Raw genomic sequence first — 22,323 nt, 5'->3', positions numbered from 1 at the left:
GTACCCTTCCTGGCAAAAAACCTGGATCTTTAGACGTGTTTCCTGCGTTAGGTTCCTTGTTTTTGCCATTTTTGTCTCTGAAGAACTTTAAAATGTGCTGGCTTTATATAGAAATGAAGCATGGCAACAGTAATTGCGTCTTTTAATAAAAAGCACGACCTTCATTAATGGATCACTGGTACAAAAATGACCCAGTACTCAAAGTTTCTTATGTATTTTTATGGAACCAATCAATTTTAGGTTTTTAATGGCTTTTTTGGGATTTGTTTCAGATTTGGCTGTGACTTTACTCAAAGAAATTGCACTTGAAGACCTAAGAGGGATTCTTAATGCAATATTTCACAAATGCATTGGTGTCTGAAAACTTTTTAATATAATAATACATCTCTGAAAGAATCAAAATACGTAATAGGTTTTTTTCTTTTTGTTGTGTGTGTGACAAAGATGTGTGTGTGTGTGTGTGAGTGTCTGTGTGTATTAAAGATTCCATCATAGAAATAACAGCATTATAGGAGTCACTGACAACTCACAACTACCGTGATATGCATGATCTGTAGATACAGAACTTGCCAACAAAAAGCACAAATTTCTTCTAGAGCTTTCAGATGTAGCATCATGTACAAATGCAGTATTACGAGTATTATATATTATGAGTCAAAAGCGGGTTAGCAGTTTAGGTAGTTAACTAGCTGATCGATGTCTCCTGATCTATGATCATTTCAGTTTGAATATTATCTCTGTTATATATACTTTTGTCATCACAGAATGAACACTATGAGACTATATGTGTCTTTCAGCTCAGGCTTCCAGAGGAATGGAGACTCAGAGAAAGAGGATTTTACAGGAGCAGAGGGAACAACAGTGAACTCAGAGTGTGTTCAGTGGCCTCACTCGGTACAGTGGTCAGACCTTGGTCAGTCAATGGTGTTCGCTGATCTTCTTGAACAGTATCACACGCTGCTTTGGACTCTTTGCAGCAAAGCCCTGTGGCTACAAATGCATGTGTCACATGAAAGTAGCACTGCAGAAAGCATCAACCTTCAAGACAACCACATGAGCGTACACATTCTCCACAGGATTGGTCAAGCTTCAGCGTCAGGTAAGAAGATACATTCAGTGATAAGTTCATTAAAAACACATGTACACTCGTGTGTTTAGGCAACAGTCCAGTCAGTCAGCCACTTATGTGGCTATTGTGTGTTTTTGTCATGTTCACATAAAATGGATGAACTCTGACTTTGACTGGTTGATTATTGGTGGGCTGAGAATTTGGAGTCAGCAACATGAATCCATACACCCTACCTCACAAATCCAAGCTTCTGGTAGTTGTGTAATAGTGTGGGGAATAATTCATTGGTACACTTTGAGCCCCTGAATACCAGTCAATCATTGTCTGGATGCCAGAGGCTGTCTGAGTATATCTGCTGACCCTGTGCATCCTTTTTTGACCACAGTTTATCATCTTCTGTTTACTACTTCTAGCACAATAATGCACCATGTCATAAATTTAGCTCATTCAATTCAATTTTATTCATATAGCGCCAATTCACAACATGTATCATCTCATTTTAAAAAATGAGAAATCCAACATATCCAAAGTTTCCTTTGGATTCCTTTTGAGTAAGGAACTAAGAAACCTCCTCTATACTGGGAAGGACAGGAAGGCTCAATGAGGGTAGCCATCTGCCTCGACCAGTTGGGGTGGGATGGCAGAGTGGTGGGAGTGGGGATAGCAGATAGCAAATGGAGGTCAGACAAACAATGCATAACAGAACAATAAACACTAGGTTGGTTAGGCCAGTGACTGCAGATCAGAGACATGTAGGGGAGAGGTGCTCTGGGCATCATGGGAATCCCCTGGCAGTCTAAACCTGCAACAGCATACCTAAAGGATGGCTCAGGTGATCCTGAGCAGCTCTAACAATAAGCTTTATCAAAGGGGAAAATTTTATGCCTAATCTTAAAAGATGAGATGGTGTCAACCTCCCAAACCCAAACTGAAAGCTGATTCCATCCCATCTGTTCGTTATCTAATTTTTATTGTCATCAATATCATACTTGTGGGTTGTTCTGTTTGTTGTAGGTCTGGTTCCAAAGGAGTGCAAAACCATGCTGGAGGACGTCAGTCTTTATCTGTTGATCATTACAGCACATTCTCACTGGGACTATGGTTAGTACACAAATATTTGCATGTAGAATATTCTTATACAGTTGTGAACAAAAGTTGACATACTTGTAAAGATTCAAGATTTTATTTGTCATTTGTACATATAAGCAAACTTTTTAGGCACATAGGAATTGTTGTGCAGGGCTTTCTTGGATGTCGAGTTAAGAACAGACAACACAACTGTCAAAAATAGAATTGAAAAAAGACACTACAGTGATTTAAAGGAAAAATACAAAAAAAATAAGAGAACCAGATGCTTCAGCTAAGGCACGAAAATGCTTCAATTGTCATTTGTCCATAAATATATACATACAGTCATGGAAAAAAATTATTAGACCACTCTTATTTTCTTCAATTTCTTGCAAATTTTAATGCCTGCTACAACTAAAGGTACATTTGTTTGGACAAATATAATGATAACAACAAAAATAGCTCGTTAGAGAGAGAGCTGATATCTAGCCATTTTCCATGTTTTTTTGATAGTAACAAAAATCACTGAAGTTCTTACATCAATAGCTATGGCATTGTACTGCCAAAACAGTGCTGTTAGGCATTCCATCTTTTCTTTTCTGTCTCTTTTAGTCACATGATACACACAGGAATTAGTACTTGATTGCATAACCATTGTTTTTGATGACTGCAGCCATGCGTCTTGGCATGCTCTCCACCAGCTTCTGACATTGTTCTGCTGTCACAGCAGCCCATTCTTGTTGCACAAATTCAAACAAATTTGCTTTGATTTTGGGCTTGTGGTTCTCCATTTTGCAGTTGATGATTTTCCACAGATTTTCAATTGGATTTAGATCTAGTGATTGAGCAGGCTTTTTTCCAATGTTCTGGTTCTCCATCCAGGCTTTAACTGACCTTGCCATGTGGCAATGGACATTGTCCTGTTGGAAAATCCAGTCATTTAGAGGCAGGAAAGAGTTTTCCAACTGATAGAAGAAGACTGTTTAAGAGTAGCCCTGTACATGACCTGGTTGATTCGCCTTGCACACAATTGCATTTGCCCTGTTCCACCTATAGTGAAACAACCCCAGATCGTCACTCATCCACCCCCATGTTTTACTGTAGGGGCAAGACAGTCGGCTTGTAGGCTTGTTCAGGCTTTCTCCTAACCAGTAAGTTGGCTGGAGTGGGCATTAACTGAAAATTGGATTCATCACTGAAAAGAACCTTAGCGCAGTCATCAACAGTCCAATCTTTGTGATCCCCAGTAAAGAGCAACCGGGCTTTCCTCTGCCTTTTGTTGATGAAGCGCTTCTTCGGTGCCCTGTGTGACTTCAGACCAGCTTCAAGAAGTCAGTTTCCAACTGTCCTTGCCGAACAAGTAACATTTCTTGACAGTTACCACTCATTTTTTTAGGTCCCTGGAGGTCTGACGATGATTCCTGACACAGGAATGGATGAGTGCATGGCCATCTTGTGGGGTAGAAAGACGTTTCCTGCCGTGACTAGCTAACAATTTGGTAGTACCATGTTCGGCTTGTTTTTTTCTTGGTGTAATGAATGGCTGTCATGGAGAGCTTCAGTTTTTTTGCTACCTGTCTCTCACTCATGCCAATTTCCAGCAGTGCTAAGATAGCTGCCTTTGTAGCTTCACATAATTCTTTTGCTTTAGGCATTATGTGAGAGCTGACAAGTTCTGAGTTGTGCTACGGCTTGAATGTAAGCAGGAAACCATTCTAGCTCTGTTGGAGGATTTGTGATCTCAGGGACTGTCTGTGTCATGCTTGCTCGGATTGTTCCAGAGCATCACTTGAGCAGAGTCACTGCCAAACATATACATTACAGTAATTGAATTATCAATTTTGGTGATGTAGAAAGTTGTGTTTATCAAATTTTCTTTGTGGCATGGCCACTTAATTTCTCTTGAGTGGTTACATATGACTACAGCTGCGGATTTCTTTGAGCCAGTTTAAATAATAAGAAAAGGCCTTCTAGAGGAAAGTTGTGTGGTCGCTTTACAAATTCTGTCAAGAGGAGTTTTCAAAAATACAACCAGAAGCTTGTGGACAAAAATGCATAGTTGAGATGGAAATGACCAAGGATGTTAACTAAATATTAGCTGTGTGTAAATATTTGACCCAACAGATTTTGTCATATTTCTAGAGGACCTATAATTAATTTAAAAAAAACTAAATGCATGATTGTTTTTTGTGACAAAGACACATGTTTAAATGATTGCATCATGGAAAATTAAGGATGATGGGGTCTAAGTGCCCCTGCTCTAAATCATATTATGTAAACAAATCTTAACTTGTGAGTTTATGGATAATAAACCCTTCTTACTTAATCAACATATCGATGGAGCCTTTCTGTTATGCTATTTGCCAGGCTGTCTCTCTTTTGCTTTCTTTCTGTAGTGGTATGCAGAAGTTTAGGTTCTTCTCTGAAAGATCAGTGTCTTGCAAACCAAGGGACCAACTTTGTGATGCCAACTTCTAAGCAAGATGGAAGTGTGATGAATTCCCTGACCATGGAGCACTTCCTACTGCTACCTCCACCTCTCCTGTCATCTCTGTGCTGCCATCACGTAAACAGCGGGGCCTTAGGTAAAAACAATGTGTGCCCTCCACAGTCACATAAGTGACTTCATACATAACATTACCAGATTTATCAGTTTCTTGATTTTTCTGTTACTTAATTGCACTATTACAGCAAAAGCTCAACTTCATGTGCTGTGATAAAAATGAAAAGGAACAAAACGCTTTAAAATCAATTCAAAACAGTGAACCTTGAATTCAGTTCAGTTTAATTCACTGTTTCATAACATAAGTTACTTCTGCCTCCCATTCTTCTCCAGGAAATTCTTGGAAGCACAAGTAAACCTTCAGTCCCAGAGCGAAGGGCTCTGTTAGGATGATATAGTACAGTAAGATCTTTAAGATAAGAAGGAGCTTGGTCAAGAAGATTTTTTTTAAATAATTTTGTTCAGGATTTTATGGGGAGCCAATGAAGAAAAGCTAATATGAGACAAATATGCTACTGGTTCCTGTCGGTACTGTCATTGCAGCATTTTGTATCAGCTGGAGTTTATTGGGACATTCTGAAGGAATTACAAATTACAAGTAACAAATGCATGATGGACGCTTTCATTATCACTCTGAGAAGGGATGTTCCTCTCTTTGTCTCTGAAGTTCAATCCAAGCATCAGAATGGGGAAGAAAGGGGATTAAAGTGACTTTGAACTTGGCATGGTTGTAGGTGCCAGACAGACCCTTCTGAGTATTTCAGAAACTGCTGATGTACAGGAATTTTTATGCACAGCCATCTCTAGGGTTTACAGAGAATGGTCTGAAAAAGTGAAAATGTCCAGTGACATGGCAGTTGTGTGGACCAAAATGCCTTGTTGATGTGAGAGGTCAGAGGAGAATGGGCAAACTGGTTGGAGATGACAGAAAGGTAACAGTAACTCAAACAAACACTTGTTACAACCAAGGAATGCAGAATACCGTCTCTGAACAAATAACACGTCCAACCTTGAAGAAGATGATCTACAGCCGCAGAAGACCACACAAAGTGCCACTCCTAAGAACAGGAAACTGAGGCTACAATTTGCAACTTAACTTTATTTATGGACGTATGTGTTTTGATTTCTTTGTGTGGTCTACTTGGGTTGTTTCTAAAATCTGGTGAAAAGTTTGTGTCAATAGCCCCATCAGAAATATATTTACTGAGAAAAATGTTGATGCATTCAATACTTATTTCCCCCGCTGTATCATGGTGTGGCTTTTTCAGGATCAAGCAGAAATAGGATGAGCAATCATTTTTTCCTCCCGTAGCTGTTGTGAGCAGTTTGTGACCTTCTTTTTGTAGCTGCTTGTGGACTCTCATCTCAGGGCATCGTAGGTGTTATTGTCACTGAATAGTGCGGTTATTTTTGTATGGTAACTGGCTGTGTTACCTCCAATGAAATTGGAACAGCCATTCCTAAACAGAGTTTGATGCGTGTGAACAGGTATCCAAAATGTTTTGTTAGAAATCAGTGAGCAATCAATGAAACATAGTGCAGTTCAAAGTGCTTCACAGCAGTGTTCTGAGTGAATCTTTTTTTTTTTTTTTCAATTAGTTCATTGAGCTATTTCACAGAATTTTAAAATTACTGTAACTTCCGGCCTGGAAGCAGCTTATCTCATTTTTATGTAACAGATGAGTTGAATTTGTCTTCCTTCATTACAAACAAAACTCATAATGGCACCCGGGGTCATTGAAACATCGTCCAGCACAGATTTAATATGAAGCCCAGCAACCAAACACTACCAACAGAGTCTGATTACAACACCCTCTCTTTCTCTTTCTCCTCTCTCTCCCCAGGTCCTCTTAGCCTCTTCCCCTCCAGATTCACTCTTCGGAGACAGACTGTTAGCTTGGTGCTAGCCTCAGTACAGCTGTCTACAGTCTGGGTCATGTCCAAGGCTTACCAATTCCTCTCTTCATGGAGCCTCAATAAGTTCCTGCTTATCACACAAGGGGACTTAAATGTAAGTTATTCATTTATCTCAACCAAATGGCAAATCATAACATTTTTTAGAATAGTTTCAACCTAACCATCTCCGATTCACCTAAAATTTTTATAGCATAAAATATGGATACATTGATATTTTTCTAAAGATGTTTGTGAAAGTTTAGCTTGACAGATATGAAGTACTGTCCATTATATATTTTTTTAAATATTGCCATTTGACCCATTTTCACATTTTTTCACACTTTAAAATTTGAATTGTTCATATTTCAATCAATCTTTATTGTCTTTGCACACTTTCATATACAACAAGGCTCATTGTACCAAATGAAACCTCCAATGTTGGGAAATTCAATTTGAGAAGGAACCTAAAAAAAAAAAAAAAAACCCGCAACAGGCAAAGCATGGCATAAGACAAGGATAGTTGGGATAAGGATGTTGGGTGGTGGAGGGGGGAGCAACGCACAGTTAGTCAGTTCCTGTGCAGCAATTTCTGCTCACGGCTTCCTGACCCCTGCGCATAGCGAGGGAAGCTTGTGGAGGCGGGGGGGAGGGTATATTTGAATGACAATATCTCCGTAACTATTAAAAATAAAAGTCTAAAATGTCCGGAGTTATTGGTCATTATGCCACTGACAAGTAGATCAAATAATCACTAATTATGTGTTAGAGGAATTTTAAATGAAACAGGGCTGTCAAAATTAACGCGTTAACATAGATTAACCCAGTATTCATTCATCATTCATGATTAATCTGATTAAAAATTTTTGCGCAATTAACGCATCTGCAGCGCAGAATGACTCAAAATCTCTGAAACGGTAGTGGCAGAACCGACCAGCTCGAGATGAAAGACTGTTTAAAGTAGGGCCCGACCAATTTATTGCCCTTTTCAAAAATAATTATCATCGGCCGGAGATTTGCCGATTAAACGCTGATATATTCTTAATTTCTCATAAAACAGTAAATGCTGTTAAGTGTCGGAGTCACACAGAATGGTGTCCTTGTGCCATTTGTCCAATACAGAGAGCTCTAACTCCATTTAGTCTTCAGTAAAGTACAGGAGTAAGCTACAGCCAGGCAACATTACAGGAGTGGGCTGAGCCGACAGGTAAGTTTATAAACAACATTGTGAAATTAACAATAACTCAGCATGTCTCCCGTTTCACTTTAACTCTCTTTGCCATGTGTCATGACGAGTGACACATGCTTCATCGTGTCGTCATGCTTTTCATTTATGTTGCATTGCTCAAGCTGTGCTAACCTAGCTTAAGTTACTGGCTGTCTGTTTCTGTTGGCAATAACATCGCTGTAGTTTTGCCAATCTAGCATACCGTTAGCTAACAGCTTCAAAGCCAGTACGTAACTGCAGAAATAACGTAAATGTACAAAATATTTGTCAGGGCTCCTTCTCCAGCCCCGGCATCGGCCCCCAACTGATCCTCATTTCCTCCATCTGTTCTCCTTCTGTCTGTCCTCCCTCTGTCTCTCCTGCTCACTGCTGCTCACTCGCCTTTCAGCAACGCTCCTCCACGGATGCAGATAATACTTTGATTTCATCAGCTGGTGTCCTAGACAGCGGCAGATCAGCCACCTGCCTCTTCACCCTCTCCAATAAAGACTGGTTTCTCACTCCACTCCCTGCCAGATCGTGATCGCAGCTCACGCTGTTAGTTCGTCTAGGCTCTGCATATTTTTGTATCTCGTATTTTCTGACCTGCCTAATACAACTGTCTACTCTGCCTCCAAATCCGCTGACCGCACTGTCAGGATCGTGCTGCAGCCTCGCCTGGACCAGCCGTCTGCTGGATAATCCGCCCGCTATCAGCTCTGTTCTGTCTGGCCGTTCGCCGACCCGGACCGCTGGAATTCCCCCTCACCTCCCGAAGAGGACCGGCTGCTCCCTCCGCCTCTGGCTCTCCCCTCTGACCGCCGCTGCTGTCCACCGCTCCGCCAGCTGTGCCACACGTACGCTCTTTGGCTCACCGGTCCCCCGGAGCCTGCCTTCCCCCCCTCACACCACTTATTGTGAGTTCGGCCTTAGTTTAAGTTTAGCTTCCTAGTCTGGCTTTTTAGTTACTAATCCTCAGGTTGCATTAGTTAGTTATCATTAGAATTTTCCCCGCCAGCTTTTGCATTTGGCTTTTGTAAAATAAATTGGTTTCTATTTGATTTGACTCTGCCTGTTCTGTGCATCCTTTTTTGGGTTCTCTACCGGCCGTTCCTGACAGTACGATCTGACCATGATGGATCGAGGACGCACAGGCTGGTGCTGAGCCCGCACCAGCCCCCCTGCATCTGCAACAGGCTGTATCCTGCCAGGGGATTCTCTTGGGCCAATACTAACAGTCACTTCGAAGCTTAAATGATTCAAATCAAAGATTACCCACCCAGATGAATGTGTTAACCAATAACGTCACAGAGCTGTCAGCATGCATTTCTCAGCCACCGGCTCAGAGTAACATACCTCAGCCTGGTCCTGCGGGGGCTGACCAGAGCCTCCCCATAATGCACAAACCCTATGTTCCGGTCCTGGAACATTATGCAGGGGATCTGGGAACCTGCTGGGCATTCCTCACGCAGGTCTCCCTAGTTTTTGAACAACAACCGCGTACCTATAATACTGATAGATCACGAATAGCCTACCTTATTAGCCTTCTCACAGGGGCAGCTCGCGACTGGGGATCAGCAGTCTGGGAGTTGCAGCTGGCTATCTGCAACTCCTATGCAGCTTTTACTCTGGAAATGAAAAAGGTCTTTGATCACCCTGTGAGAGGTCAGGACACAGGCCGCCGTCTCACCTCTCTCCACCAAGGAGCACAGAGCATGGCTGAGTACACGATGGAGTTCCGTACCCTAGCGGCGGAGAGCGGCTGGAATGACATCACCCTGCAAGGAGCCTTTCAGAGGGGTTTAACCAAGGATCTTAAGGATGGGCTGGCGGCGCGGGACGAGGCCTCGTCTCTAGACCAAGTAATTGCCCTTGCCATCTGGATTGACAACCGTTTCCGAGAGCGCAGCCGTGAGCCTGGCCCCTGCAGTCCTCCCGTGCACGCCCCAGTCCACCTGGTCCAGCCATGAACCCACCTCGAGCGCCCCAAGTCGTCGCAGCCCTCCCCGAAGAGGAACCAATGCAGCTTGGATGAGCTCGGATCTCCGCGAAGGAGAGGAACCTCCACCTGCGGACAAACTCCTGCCTCTACTGTGGCAAGGCAGGTCACTAAGCAGCTTGCCCCGCCAAACGAGCAAAAGACCAGACTCGCCAGTAATTGGGGAGATACTGGTGAGTCATACCTTTGTTCAGTCCCCACGACAACTGTGGGTCTCTGCTACCCTCTGCTGAAGGGAGTGGCAGCCACACTCACCACCCTGATCGATTCGGGAGCTGAGGGGAATTTTATGGACCAGTCTTTGGTAACTAAGCTCGGCATCCCCACGGAACTGCTGACCACGCCTCTGGTGGCTCGTGCCCTCAACGGACAGTGCCTTGCCCAGGTCCGACGGAGAACAGTTCCAGTCACCATCCTCCTCTCAGGTAACCACCAAGAGCGCCTAACATTCTGCATCATTGACTCCCTACACACCCCTCTCATTCTAGGTTTCCCTTAGCTCCGCCAGCATAATCCTCACCACCTGTCACGCTGTCTGCCTTCGCTCAGCCCCGACACTGCTTCTCCCCCTTCCCAGCCTGTTCTGGTGGATCTGTCCAGGGTGCCTGCCACCTATCACGACCTTGCGTCAGTCTTTTGTAAGGATCAGGCCCGGTCACTGCCCCCGCACCAATCTTACAATTGTGCAACTGACCTGCTGCCCGGAGCCCCCCTGCCCAGCAGCTGCTTGTACAATCCTTCCAAACCCGAACAAGCCACCATGGAGTTGTATATCAAGGACTCCCTAGCAGCTGGCCTGATTCGTCCCACCTCCTCACCTGTCAGAGCAGGGTTTTTTTCGTTGGGAAGAAGGACAAAACCCTGCGGCCCTATATTGACTTCCGGGCGCTCAATAACATTATCGTGAAGAACAAATATCCACTCCCACTTATCAGTTCGGCCTTTGCCCCCCTCCACGGTGCCACAGTCTTTACTAAATTAGATATCTGGAACGCCTACGGGAGGGAGACAAGTGCAAGATGGCTTTTAACACCCCTTCGGCCTGACCAACGCCCCAGCCATTTTCCAGAATCTGGTCAGTGATGTACTGCAGGACTTCCTGAACCGGATCGTCTTTGTATACCTGGATGACATCCTGATCTTCTCCTGCAGCCTGGAGGACCATCAACAGCATGTCCGTCAGGTCCTGAAGTGCCTGCTACACAACCGCCTCTTCGTGAAAGCGGAGAAATGCGAATTCCATGCTCGGACGGAATCATTCCTGGGCTACATTATATCTGCGGGAGAGATCAGGATGGACTGCCGCTACCTTGGCCGGCAAGGTAGCGGCAGTAAAAGAGTGGCCCCGACCCGAGAGCCGTAAACAGCTCCAGCAGTTTCTCAGGTTTGCAAATGTTTACCACCATTTTATAAAGAATTACAGCCGTGTTGCGGTGCCACTGACAGCACTCACTTCCATGGCGCTCAAGTTCCTTCGGAATCCTGGAGCTGAAGCAGCCTTCCAGGAGCTTAAGGATCACTTTGTGTCCGCGCCCATCCTCATCCAGCCAGACCCTAGCCTGCAGTTTGTGGTAGAGGTGGACGCCTCCGACACCGGCGCTGGGGCGGTCCTGTCTCAGGTCTCGCCCACCAACAATAAGCTGCACCCCTGTGCATTTTTTTTCCAAGAAACTATCAGCCGCAGAAAGAAACTATGACATTGGGAACAGAGAACTCCTGGCGGTGAACCTGGCATTGGAGGAGTGGTGTCATTGGCTGGAGGGGTCCGAGCAGCCGTTCCTAGTCTGGACAGACCACAAGAACCTGGCCTACATCCAAACAGCGAAGAGGCTCAATTCGAGACAAGCCAGGTGGGCTCTCTTTTTTGGCCGATTTAACTTTGCACTATCCTATGGTCCAGGCTCCAGGAACGTGAAGCCGGACGTGCTGTCCCGCCTACATGCCAGGGAGGAGACCACCCAGGAGCCTGAGCCCATCCTGCCCACAACCTGGTTTCTGGCTTGAGTAACCTGGGAGATTGAGTCCACGGTCCACCAGGCCCAGGAACAGAAGCCAGATCCCGGAGGAGGCCCACCTGGCACTCTGTTTGTCCCGGATTCCGCCCGCTCGGCAGCACTACTATGGGCCCACTCCACCCGCCAAACTTGCCACCCAGGGATTTCTAGAACGTTGCCCATGCTGCGCCGTAGGTTCTGGTGGCCCTCCATGTCCCAGGATACACATGAGTTCATCTCAACCTGCTCTGTCTGTGCCTGAAGTAAACCTGTTAATCAGCCTGGAGCTGGTCTGCTCCACCCCCTGCCGGTTCCCAGATGGCCGTGGTCCCACATCGCTCTGGATTTCGTTACCGTCCTCCCACCTTCCAATGGTAACACAGTGATCCTGACAGTCGTGGATCTCTTCTCAAAAGCAGCTCACTTCCTGCCCCTGCCCAAGCTCCCGTCAGCTAGAGAGACTGCGGACCTCCTGGTGGCCCACGTGTTTCGCCCTCATGGGCTACCAATAAACATCGTCTCAGACCATGGGCCACAGTTTACCTCCCAGGTTTGGAATGCATTCTGCACAGCGATTGGGGCCACGGTCGCCTCTCCTCTGATTATCACCCCCAGAACACCCCCTCTGGCTCTCCCCTCTGACCACCGCCACTCTCCGCCGCTCCGCCAGCTGCGCCAGACGTGTAAAGGACAAAGTATTGTAAAACAGTAAAATGCTCTGCCTGTAATTCATATCTTTGTTGTTGTTGTGTTGCGTTAAGGGACCAAAAAAGAAGTTATTTTATTTATTACATATTTTTTTTAATTAATCAGCTGATTAATTGTTTATCGGAATTTTTTCTGCCAAATATTGGAATCGGCCTCAAAAAATCCATATCGGTCGGGCCCTACTAAACAGCATGTTGGCCTTCCCGGTGAAAAATTTGAATACAAAAAAACCCCAAGATGGAACAGTTGATCGACATCCAGTAATATGCACACTCTGCAGGAAGAAGTTTTCTTTTCACCGAAGCACTTCCAGTTTAAAGTACCACATTAACGCGAAGCATGCGTTAGTCTGGGATTCTAACATGAACCTTTAAGGGTGTTTAATAAACGCCTGAAGTGCATATATATTCTCTTCTTTCTTGAGTCTGTTTGCTCATGCAAAATGAAACGCAATTACTATAGATTAAGCATGAATGATATTTAATTGTGATTAATTGAAATTAATCCACAGCAACCCTGACATTAATTTGATTAAAAATTTTAATCATTTTACAGCACTAAAATGAAGTTAAACGGACAGAACTTTTTCCATTTTTGTGACCAATTATTTAATATAAAAAATAGTTTTTAATATCATTAAATTATTTGATAAACCATATGGCTGAGAAAATATCACTAGTTGACTTCTGCCTCAACAATTCTTTGTTAATATGTGCTCAAAGATGGGCTGTTTTTTGTTTTTTTTTTCAATAATGCAGGTTATTTCTCAATGGTATTCAGAGAAATAACAGGGACAATTTGAATCTTGAGGCAAACAGCCTCAAATTTCAATGTGCAAAAAAAAAAACAAGCTGTAAGTGGGTCAGCAAAATTTTTTTGGAAAAAATAATTTCTGAAAGTACTTTATACGGCAATCGAAAATGTTCCAGATACCATTTTAAATATCCATAATTTGTAATAAAGAAAGGATTCAAGCAAATCAGAGATGGTAAATTTAAAGGGCTTGGTGATTTCAGATGGAATAAATCTTGTTTAAGTCGTTGAAGGATGAAGAACAACATTACACAAAAAGTCTATTTGTCCTGATGCAGGTGTGATACAAAGTGTGCAGAACAATGAGCTTGGAGAGTATTTAGAACACTTCGTAGACATATTTTTGTGGTACTTGTGTTATTCACAGAATAATGTTAGCTTTATTATATGGATATATTTGAAATATTTGAAATATTACCATGACCAAAACCTGCAATAAACTGACCCTAAAAGCAACATTAAAGTCATTCATTTAAAAAACAATTTTTTTTTAAAAATGGCTATTCTGACTCCAAAATAGATGCAATATCATTTTATTAAGTGCTTATTGATATCCTTGGAGCTGCAAGTCTGGTAAGATTAAGTGCAAGTGTACTACTACTTGTCTTAACTCAGTTTTTGCAAATTCTTATCAGTTTGATTAAGTGCATTTGTGATGTGTTTTTCTTTGGCTCTGTAGATGGTGAGAGAGTCACTAGAGATGATGGTGCACCAGACGAAATGCCTGGTGATGAATTCAGACAGTAATCACCATTCCACATTCCGTAACCATAACGAGCTTCTGCTGGGGCAACAAACTGAAGTACTTGACAGGGCTGTATCCGAGCTGCAGGTAGCCTGTCTTTGTTTGTTCTTCATGCCTGACAACCACATTAGAAAGCTGAATCATTATCATTTCTTTCTTGCAGAGTATGATAGTGCTATGACTGTGCTGAGCTTTGTTGTGAGGATGATGCACTATATTGCCAAAAGTATTCGCTCGCCTGCCTTGACTTGATATGAATGTAGGTGACATCCCATTCCTAATCCATAGGGTTCAATATGACGTCGGTCCACCCTTTGCAGCTATAACAGCTTCAGCTCTTCTGGGAAGGCTGTCCACAAGATTTAGGAGTGTGTTTATGGGAATTTTTGACCATTCTTCCAGAAGTGCATTTGTGAGGTCACACACTGATGTTGGATGAGAAGGCCTGGCTTTCAGTCTCCACTCTAATTCATCCCAAAGGTGTTCTATCGGGTTGAGGTCAGGACTCTGTGCAGGCCAGTCAAGTTCATCCACACCAGACTCTGTCATCCATGTCTTTATGGACCTTGCTTTGTGCAATGGTGCACAGTCCTGTTGGAAGAGGAAGGGGCCAGCTCCAAACTGTTCCCACAAAGTTGGGAGCATGGAATTGTCCAAAATGTCTTGGTATGCTGAAGTATTCAGAGTTCCTTTCACTGAAACTAAGGGGCCAAGCCCAGTTCCTGAAAAACAACCCCACACCACAATCCCCCCCTCCACCAAACTTTACACTTGGCGCAATGCAGTCTGACAAGTATCAATCTTCTGGCAACCAACAAACCCAGACACGTCCATCAGATTGCCAGATAGAGAAGCGCAATTGGTGACTCCAGAGAACGCATCTCCACTGCTAGAGTCCAGTGGCAGCGTGCTTCACACCACTGCATCCGATGCTTTGCATTGCACTTGGTGATGCATGGCTTGGATGCAGCTGCTCGGCCATGGAAACCCATTCCATGAAGCTCTCTGCTGAAGCACTGTTCTTGAGCTAATCTGAAGGCCACATGAAGTTTGAAGGTCTGTAGCGATTGACTCTGCAGAAAGTTGGCGACCTCTTGGCACTATGCGCCTCAGCATCCGCTGACCCCACTCCATCAGTTTACATGGCCTACCACTTGGTGGCTGAGTTGCTGTTGTTCCCACACACTTCCACTTTCTTATAATACAGCTGACAGTTGACTGTGGAATATTTAGGAGCGAGGAAATGTCACGACTGGATTTGTTGCACAGGTGGCATCCTATCACAGTTCCATGCTGAAATTCACTGAGGTCCTGAGAGCGACCCATTCTTTCACAAGTGTTTGTAAAAGCAGTCTGCATACCTAAGTGCTTGATTTTATACACCTGTGGCCATGGAAGTGATTGGAACACCTGATTCTGATTATTTGGATGGGTGAGCGAATACTTTTGGCAATATAGTGTATACCCATATTTAGGATTAGCACATAGCAGCTGTGTTTACACACGGCTATTCAGAGCCACAGATGATGGTCCCATTCCAAATGCAAAGCAGCAGTCAGCAGTTCTTAAAATTATCTTGATCTATTTGTAAGGATGGAAGAAGTGAAGTGATGAGCCCATTCATGACATTTTTGACAGACTGAACAAGGAGCAGTCAAATAGGTACCAACCACCTGTAATTATAATTCTGAACAGCAGAAATACAAATCTTTTGGGAACCCCAGTGTTCTGTACTTTGGAGACAGTATTACAGATCTGTCATTAAAATTCCCAATAAAATAGCTCAGTGTTGCCATTAATAGCTCATCAAGTTAAATGATAACTTTGGGCCTTATAGTTAAGGTGCATAGCTTACAATCACAATGTAAAAGATTCCTGGTTGTCCAGACCTTTGTTTCATTGTCACTTCTCCACCCGCCCCCTTCATATTCTGTCTGTATCTCGACTGTCACAATCTAAGAAAGGCGAAAAATGCAAAAAGAAAACATGCAAAAAAGCTTTTAGCACCAAAATAATCGATTCGCCTGCTCAAAAGAGAGCCGGGAGAGAGAGAGAATGGGTTTGTTTACACATACGCTTAAATTGGCTACAAACATGCTGGGAATTCAGATGACTTGGCTGCCATGTGGATGTTTTGTTGGGTGTTCCCTTTCTTTCATTATGATTGCATGAATATGGCATAATGCAAACCAAGGAATGTAGTTGTCGTGTGATTGTAATGCCACTGCTCTATGTCACCGTCCATCAGACCTTCTCCTCTCTGGTACTAAAGACCTTCTCCAGTGATTGCAAGCGGATGGCCGGGGAGATCTTTGAACGGACCATGCCTTCTGCTGTACACTGGAGACCCAGCAACAGGGCAGGTAATGATATCGGACAGATGAGCGTATTATAGCATATTATATAATCTCAGCCAACAGACGTGTTTATCACTTGCGAACAATGACACTTACGTCACAAGTTAAAGTTTATATGGAACTGGCTCTCCCTCAACTTCAGGCGACATTCATCAGTGCACTGACATCATCCAAAGCCACTGAAATCTTGACTTCAAATAAAGAGTCTTTTCCTTTGATATTGAGAAAGTAGCATTAGATCACTGGTCTGTTATGGATTCCATATTAAATTGAGCATAATTTGGGTTTTCACACACACACACACACACACACACATATATATATATATATATGTATGTATGTAGATATACACACACAAATATATATATACACACACACACACACACACACACACACACACACACACACACACACACACACACACACACATATATATAAACTGAAAACATTTCCATTGGAGATGATGAACCACAAGGCCCTGTGTCATAATGCAGATCGAGAAAACCTGCAATAATTCAGGTAATTTCAATTTTCACTTTCAATTTCTTTATTTAGAGAATAGACAAACAATGCATAACAAATAATACATACAGGATTCTCCTTTAAATACTGCCTTTTTTATTTTACTTGTGTTTTGTAATTCTGCATGTCCCTGTTGGTGTACAGATTTTCCCAGCAGTCCCAGTGAGTATGCATCTCTGGCAGCTCAGACTGTGATTGGTCAAGTTTTAGAAGGTGTAGCACCACTGTCTGATGATGCCCGAGTCCAAGCACTCAGTATAACAATGACAGCTTTCATGGAGGCTTGGATGGAACACATCCTGAAACAGAAGATCAAGTTCAGGTATGCTTATGGTCATAAACACCGGTTTCACTCCACTATGTTGGCAGGTAACATTGGCATGGAATGCAGTTTTTCTAACTAGCACCTCAAGAGTACTTTTAATCATGTTTCAAGACTAAGTATCCATCATCAGTGTGCATGTGCGTGTTTTCTGCTGATTATATTCACTGAGACATTTAGGCAGACCTAAGCAGTGTTGTTTTGTTTTTTGTCTTCAGCATACATGGAGCTCTCCAGCTGAAGCAGGACTTTGATTCTATTAGAGACATGATCCAGTCAGACAGATACGGACTGTCCAGTGAACTCCACCAACGACTGCTCGGTCTCCGGTATTAGAATCTGCCTCTTTAGTCATTATTCATAGTAAACTTCTTCTTCAAAGCCTCTTTGTAATGTGGTTTCAGTTAATTAACACCAGACTGTATACTGAATACATAGCTGTTGCTCTATATCTGAAATTGAACTGTCAGTGTTCAAGTAAATTTGGAACAAACCAACATGCATAATTGTAAGAAAGGTTCAGAGTAAGCCTGTTCTTTTGTGAAAATTTCACAGCTGAATAAGATACTGCAAATTTGCGGTGTATTTGCTTTAGTAGGGGGTGAGCCCCAATTACAAATACAAAAATGTGAAACAAAACACTTTAAAGCACTTCATTTTGTGTTTATGAATTAGTTTCACCTCACTACTAACCTGCTGAAATAGCTAAATATGTACTGACAAAATATGTGTGCATCTAATGTGGAAATTCGAAGGTAAAGATCCATTTTAACATCTATGCTGATTCTTTTCAATATCACTTTTTGTAAAAATGTTGGGTAATTTTTCTCTATTTCTTCAGGGTTTTTCAGCAAGTGGACTCAGCAGTGGTGTGTCTGCTTCAGCAGCCACAGGCTAAACTATACCTACAGCCCAGAGCCTGGGAGCCTTTCAAACGCTGCTGTGAGTGTCACATTGGTCAGTCAGGAAGTCAGGACATATTTACATTCTTGAGTTTTAAAACCCAAAAAGCAATCTCCATATTTTACTTTTCATTTAAAGTAAAATATGGCAAATAGTAGCCTGTGAGCCAAATATGGTCCACCTTTTAAAAGGATTCGACTCTCAGAAATCATTTTGTTTGTTCTTGCTTTGACTCATTGGTGGCATATTCTGCACAAAGTAGGTCCATGAAAATCATTGGCCATGTTTTCTGTGGAATAACATTGTGAGGAATGAGGACAGAGATTCTGGGACGGTAAATAGCTTTTTTCAAGAGTTATTTTAATGCCAGCTGCACAGTCCAGAACTTTTACATGGCATTCAGTGGAGCTTTGGTAGAACCCTCAGTGAACAGTAGTTTACAAGTTGTGACAAAGAAATCTCATTGCAGTACTGAAGCTATTCATGTGTATTTTTGACTTTGTTCAAGTTTGTTGTAAAGCTAGAAATAAGTCTTTTCTTATGGCATGGTTCTCTGTTAGGCTGCATCAGTTTCTCCTGCAATATTTAATAAACTTCACAAGGCTTTCAGCACCCTCCTGCCAACCAGGCTCATTACAGCAAGCTCTGACTGTGGTTGTCAAAGCAGCTTTGTCATACCTATATCCTATGGCAACTGACTTGAAATTTAATGATACATTTAGTTTGTTACTGACTTCTGTAATGTGCTACTGTAAAAGTACTTTTGTTTCTGTCATCTCTCTGAAGTTCCTGTCGGATATATTTGTTATGCAAGACATTCAGATACAAAATGAAAGAATGAGAGAATGCCAAGGCTGTGCAAAGCTGTCATCAAAGCAAAAGGGGAGATACTTTACAGAATCTAAAATGCACTGCCTGTCCAAAAAAAAGTCGGCACTTGGATTTAACTAAACAAATAGGTAAGAGCTTTGCAATGAATAATTACTGCAGTGATGAATACGTTTCAGCTGGCAACAACTTATTTAACCCTAGCTGATGCAGTGAGTAGCTTCTCATTTCTTAAACAACCATGCCGGAAGACATATCCTGTGGTCACAGAAAGGATGGGTGAAATTGTTGGCCTGCTTAAAGCAAAGAAAAAACTCAGGAGATTGCTAAAACTACCAAAATCAGAGTGAAGAACAATCAAACGCATTATTAAAACCTGGAAGGACAGTGATGGGGAAGAGAAGAAATATGAATATAAAGAAGAAATGTGGGTAGTCATCTGGTCTGGTGACTCCAGGTTTACCCTGTTCCAAAATGATAGGCCCATCTCAGTAAGACGAGAGGCAGATGAAGCGATGCGCTCGTCATGCCTGGTGCCTACCATACAAGCCTGTGGGGGCAGTGTTAAGATCTGGGGTTGGTCAGGGTCAGGGTCAGGTTCAACAACGTTATGTGCTCATAGAATGAGGTCAGCTGACTGCCTAAGTATACTGAATGACCAGGTCTTTCCACCATTGGAGTTTTTCTTCCTGATGGTATGGACATATTCCAAGATGACAATGCCAGGATTCATGGGTCTCACATTGTGAATGAGTTCAGGGCGCATGAGACATCATTTTCACACTTGGATTGGCCTCCACAGCCCCATTGAGAATCTTTGGGATGTGCTGGAGAAGACTTTGCGCAGCGGTCCAACTCTCCCATCATCAATACAAGATGTTGGCAGAAAATTAATGCAAGTCTGAACAGAAATAAATGCTGTGACATTGCAGAAGCTTATCGAAACGATGCCACTGCGAAATGTGTGCCATACTTAAAGCTAAAGGTGGTGCAACTTTTTTTTAAAAACTGGCAGTGTATAAAACATTTTCTGGTTTGTTTAACACTTTTTTGTGTACTACATAATTCCATGTGTGCTCTATCATCGTTTTGATGCCATCAGTATTAATCAACAGTGTAGAAAATAATTAAAATAAACAAATATCCTTGAATGAGAAGGTGTGTCCAAACATTTGATTGGTAGTGTATATCAAATAAGAAATGTATTGCTGGCAAAAGGTGTGTTCTGCTGTTTTCAAGGGTGGATGATACCCCTTGCCCCCATGATCAGTATAATTTAAGATGGGTCTACTGTAATAATGACTTTGAATAAAATATGAGGAGAGGCTACTGGCAGTAACCTTGTTGTGTAACTATCCAGGTCCGGCCAACAGCAGCAGGGAAAGCATTGATGCTTCAGTGTCAAGCAGTATAACCAACCTGAGGTGTATGGAGGGTGAGGATGCAACTCATTCTGAACCCTCAGTTGTGACCACTCACCTCCCTCCAGTGGACCCATCCTCCCCCACAGAGCCCTACCTTGCTCCAAGGTACATTTCTACAATTTTTCACAACCAGGCAGTAATTTCTTGGTATTGTTTTGGAATGGGCTTACTATCTGTTTCTCTCCTTAAAGTAGAAGGTGTGATGGAATTCAATAATAAGAAGTGCACTGTCTGTATTTTGGGCTCCTAGTCTAGTGCTGGGTGCTGCTCAGCAGGAATGGCTGGACTTGAGGATCCAGAGCAGTGCTCGTCGCTGGAGACTGCCGGGACTGCAGTGTGTTTCTAAGTCTGAACCCTAAATACACTCACTTCACATGAATCTTTTTACCTATTTTATTGTTGTTACTTTTGTGTGATTAAGGTGGAGGTTACATTTGAATAATGTCAGTTATTTTTTAATTAATGTAAATTATTTGTATTTTAAAAAATATTTGTTTTACAATTTGTATGCAAACATATTTTCATATCCCTGAATCACGTTTTTATTAATATATTTAATCATCACTTTGTGACTGCATTTCTTATGTGAACATGGTGCATTCCACACTTATCTGTATAACAAGGGATTAGACTGGAATTTGTATGTAAGTGGCAAACATAAAATGCACCACAATACCAGTCTTGGACCTCCTTAGCTCATTTGACAGGATTCAGAGGAATTAAAGTCTACACTTCATGACTAACCTGCCAAGTTGTCTGCACACTAAACAGTACAAACTCCCAAAAGTTCAATGAGGTAGTAGTTTGTCTAGCGAGGTTCTCTCCAGACCAAAAACTGTGCCTATTATTACGAGATCACATGACAAAAAATATGTGGCCACACTGCCAACATCTGACTCCAAGTAAGAAAATTAGGTGAATATCCAGGTTGTGTAACTCACTGGCAGTAGTCAAGTGCAAAAACCTCATAAAGCAGGGACATATTTCTGCTGGAAAAAAGGCTTCAGTAATATTAAATCATGCTGATATCCACACTGAGCACTGGTCTGAATGAGACTTTTAAAAATCCTTTGTACTTGTTGATTAGATTTCCTCCCTGGTGCCAAGCATATAAAAGGATTATTAATAAGCTATTTGAAATTAGTTTCTTACTGCTAGAAAAATATATATATAAAACACAAAAAACATTTCCATTGGAGAATATGCACCGCAAGGCCCTGTGTCACAATACAGATTGAAAACCTGCAATAATTCAGGTGATTTCAATTTTCAGTTTCAATTTATTTATTTACATAGGACCAATTCACAGCATACATCATCTTACAGTACTTAAGATAGTAAGGTGAAGACCTTACAAATTTTAAGCAGAGACCCCAACAATCCATTCCCTACGAACAAGCAATCAGCAATAGTGGGAAGGAACCAAAACAAAAACTTCGTAACGGCAAGGGGAAAAAACCTCAGACAGAACCAGGCTCAGGGAAGGCGGCCAGTTGGGGAGATAGTAGGAATGAGACGGGTGAGGATAGCAGGACAGCAGATAGAGAACAAGCAATATGAACAGAACAATGAACATTTTGGAGGTCAGTGGGGCCAAAAACTGCAGATCAGAGATGTGTAGCTCCAGATCCAGAGACACCTGCAGAGAGAACAAAGACAGGACCTCAGGGGAGACACAGAGTTAGTGATATGTAATGGTGATATGAAACTGTATGGAAGAGAGAGAAGAGGAGCCCAGTACATCACGGGCTGTTCTTGTTTTCCTCAATCAAAGATGAATAATATGCAGTTCTTGTCTACGAATAGCTTTTTATATGTGACAAAAATATTTTTCCAAGCTAGATGAAATACTCCTGAATTTGTGAAGCACCACTGCCTTTCCAGCCATCTGTTTTAGGATAGAAATCGGTGGCCTTGTTTTTCAGAGGGCTAACAGTGATGTATGCAGTCAATCTGCAGTCCTATCAA

At 42.5% G+C, this 22,323-nt stretch overlaps 1 protein-coding gene across 9 annotated transcripts in view; it reads left to right on the top strand.

The window, feature by feature from the left end:
• ccdc142 (coiled-coil domain containing 142) overlaps positions 1-20,919 on the top strand; it is a 63,671-nt gene extending 42,752 nt beyond the window's left edge. For 4 of the 9 annotated variants that reach the window (XM_023266598.3, XM_023266599.3, XM_055016371.1 and 1 more), the window contains exons 8-18: positions 798-1,099; positions 2,084-2,170; positions 4,534-4,722; positions 6,485-6,651; positions 13,934-14,086; positions 16,248-16,362; positions 17,023-17,200; positions 17,419-17,529; positions 18,042-18,142; positions 20,292-20,460; positions 20,606-20,919. In XM_023266598.3, coding sequence (XP_023122366.2) covers positions 798-1,099; positions 2,084-2,170; positions 4,534-4,722; positions 6,485-6,651; positions 13,934-14,086; positions 16,248-16,362; positions 17,023-17,200; positions 17,419-17,529; positions 18,042-18,142; positions 20,292-20,460; positions 20,606-20,714 — 1,681 coding nt within the window. In that variant the 3' untranslated portion in view covers positions 20,715-20,919. The other 5 variants (XM_055016370.1, XR_008603686.1, XR_008603687.1 and 2 more) reach the window with 5 other exon arrangements.
• The last annotated feature ends 1,404 nt before the right edge of the window (positions 20,920-22,323 follow it).

The sequence above is a fragment of the Amphiprion ocellaris genome, chromosome 13, assembly GCF_022539595.1.
Source record: "Amphiprion ocellaris isolate individual 3 ecotype Okinawa chromosome 13, ASM2253959v1, whole genome shotgun sequence".
Taxonomy (NCBI): domain Eukaryota; kingdom Metazoa; phylum Chordata; class Actinopteri; family Pomacentridae; genus Amphiprion; species Amphiprion ocellaris.
The sequence above is the reverse complement of the archived record's forward strand: the minus strand, read 5'-3'. Positions and strand labels throughout refer to the sequence as shown.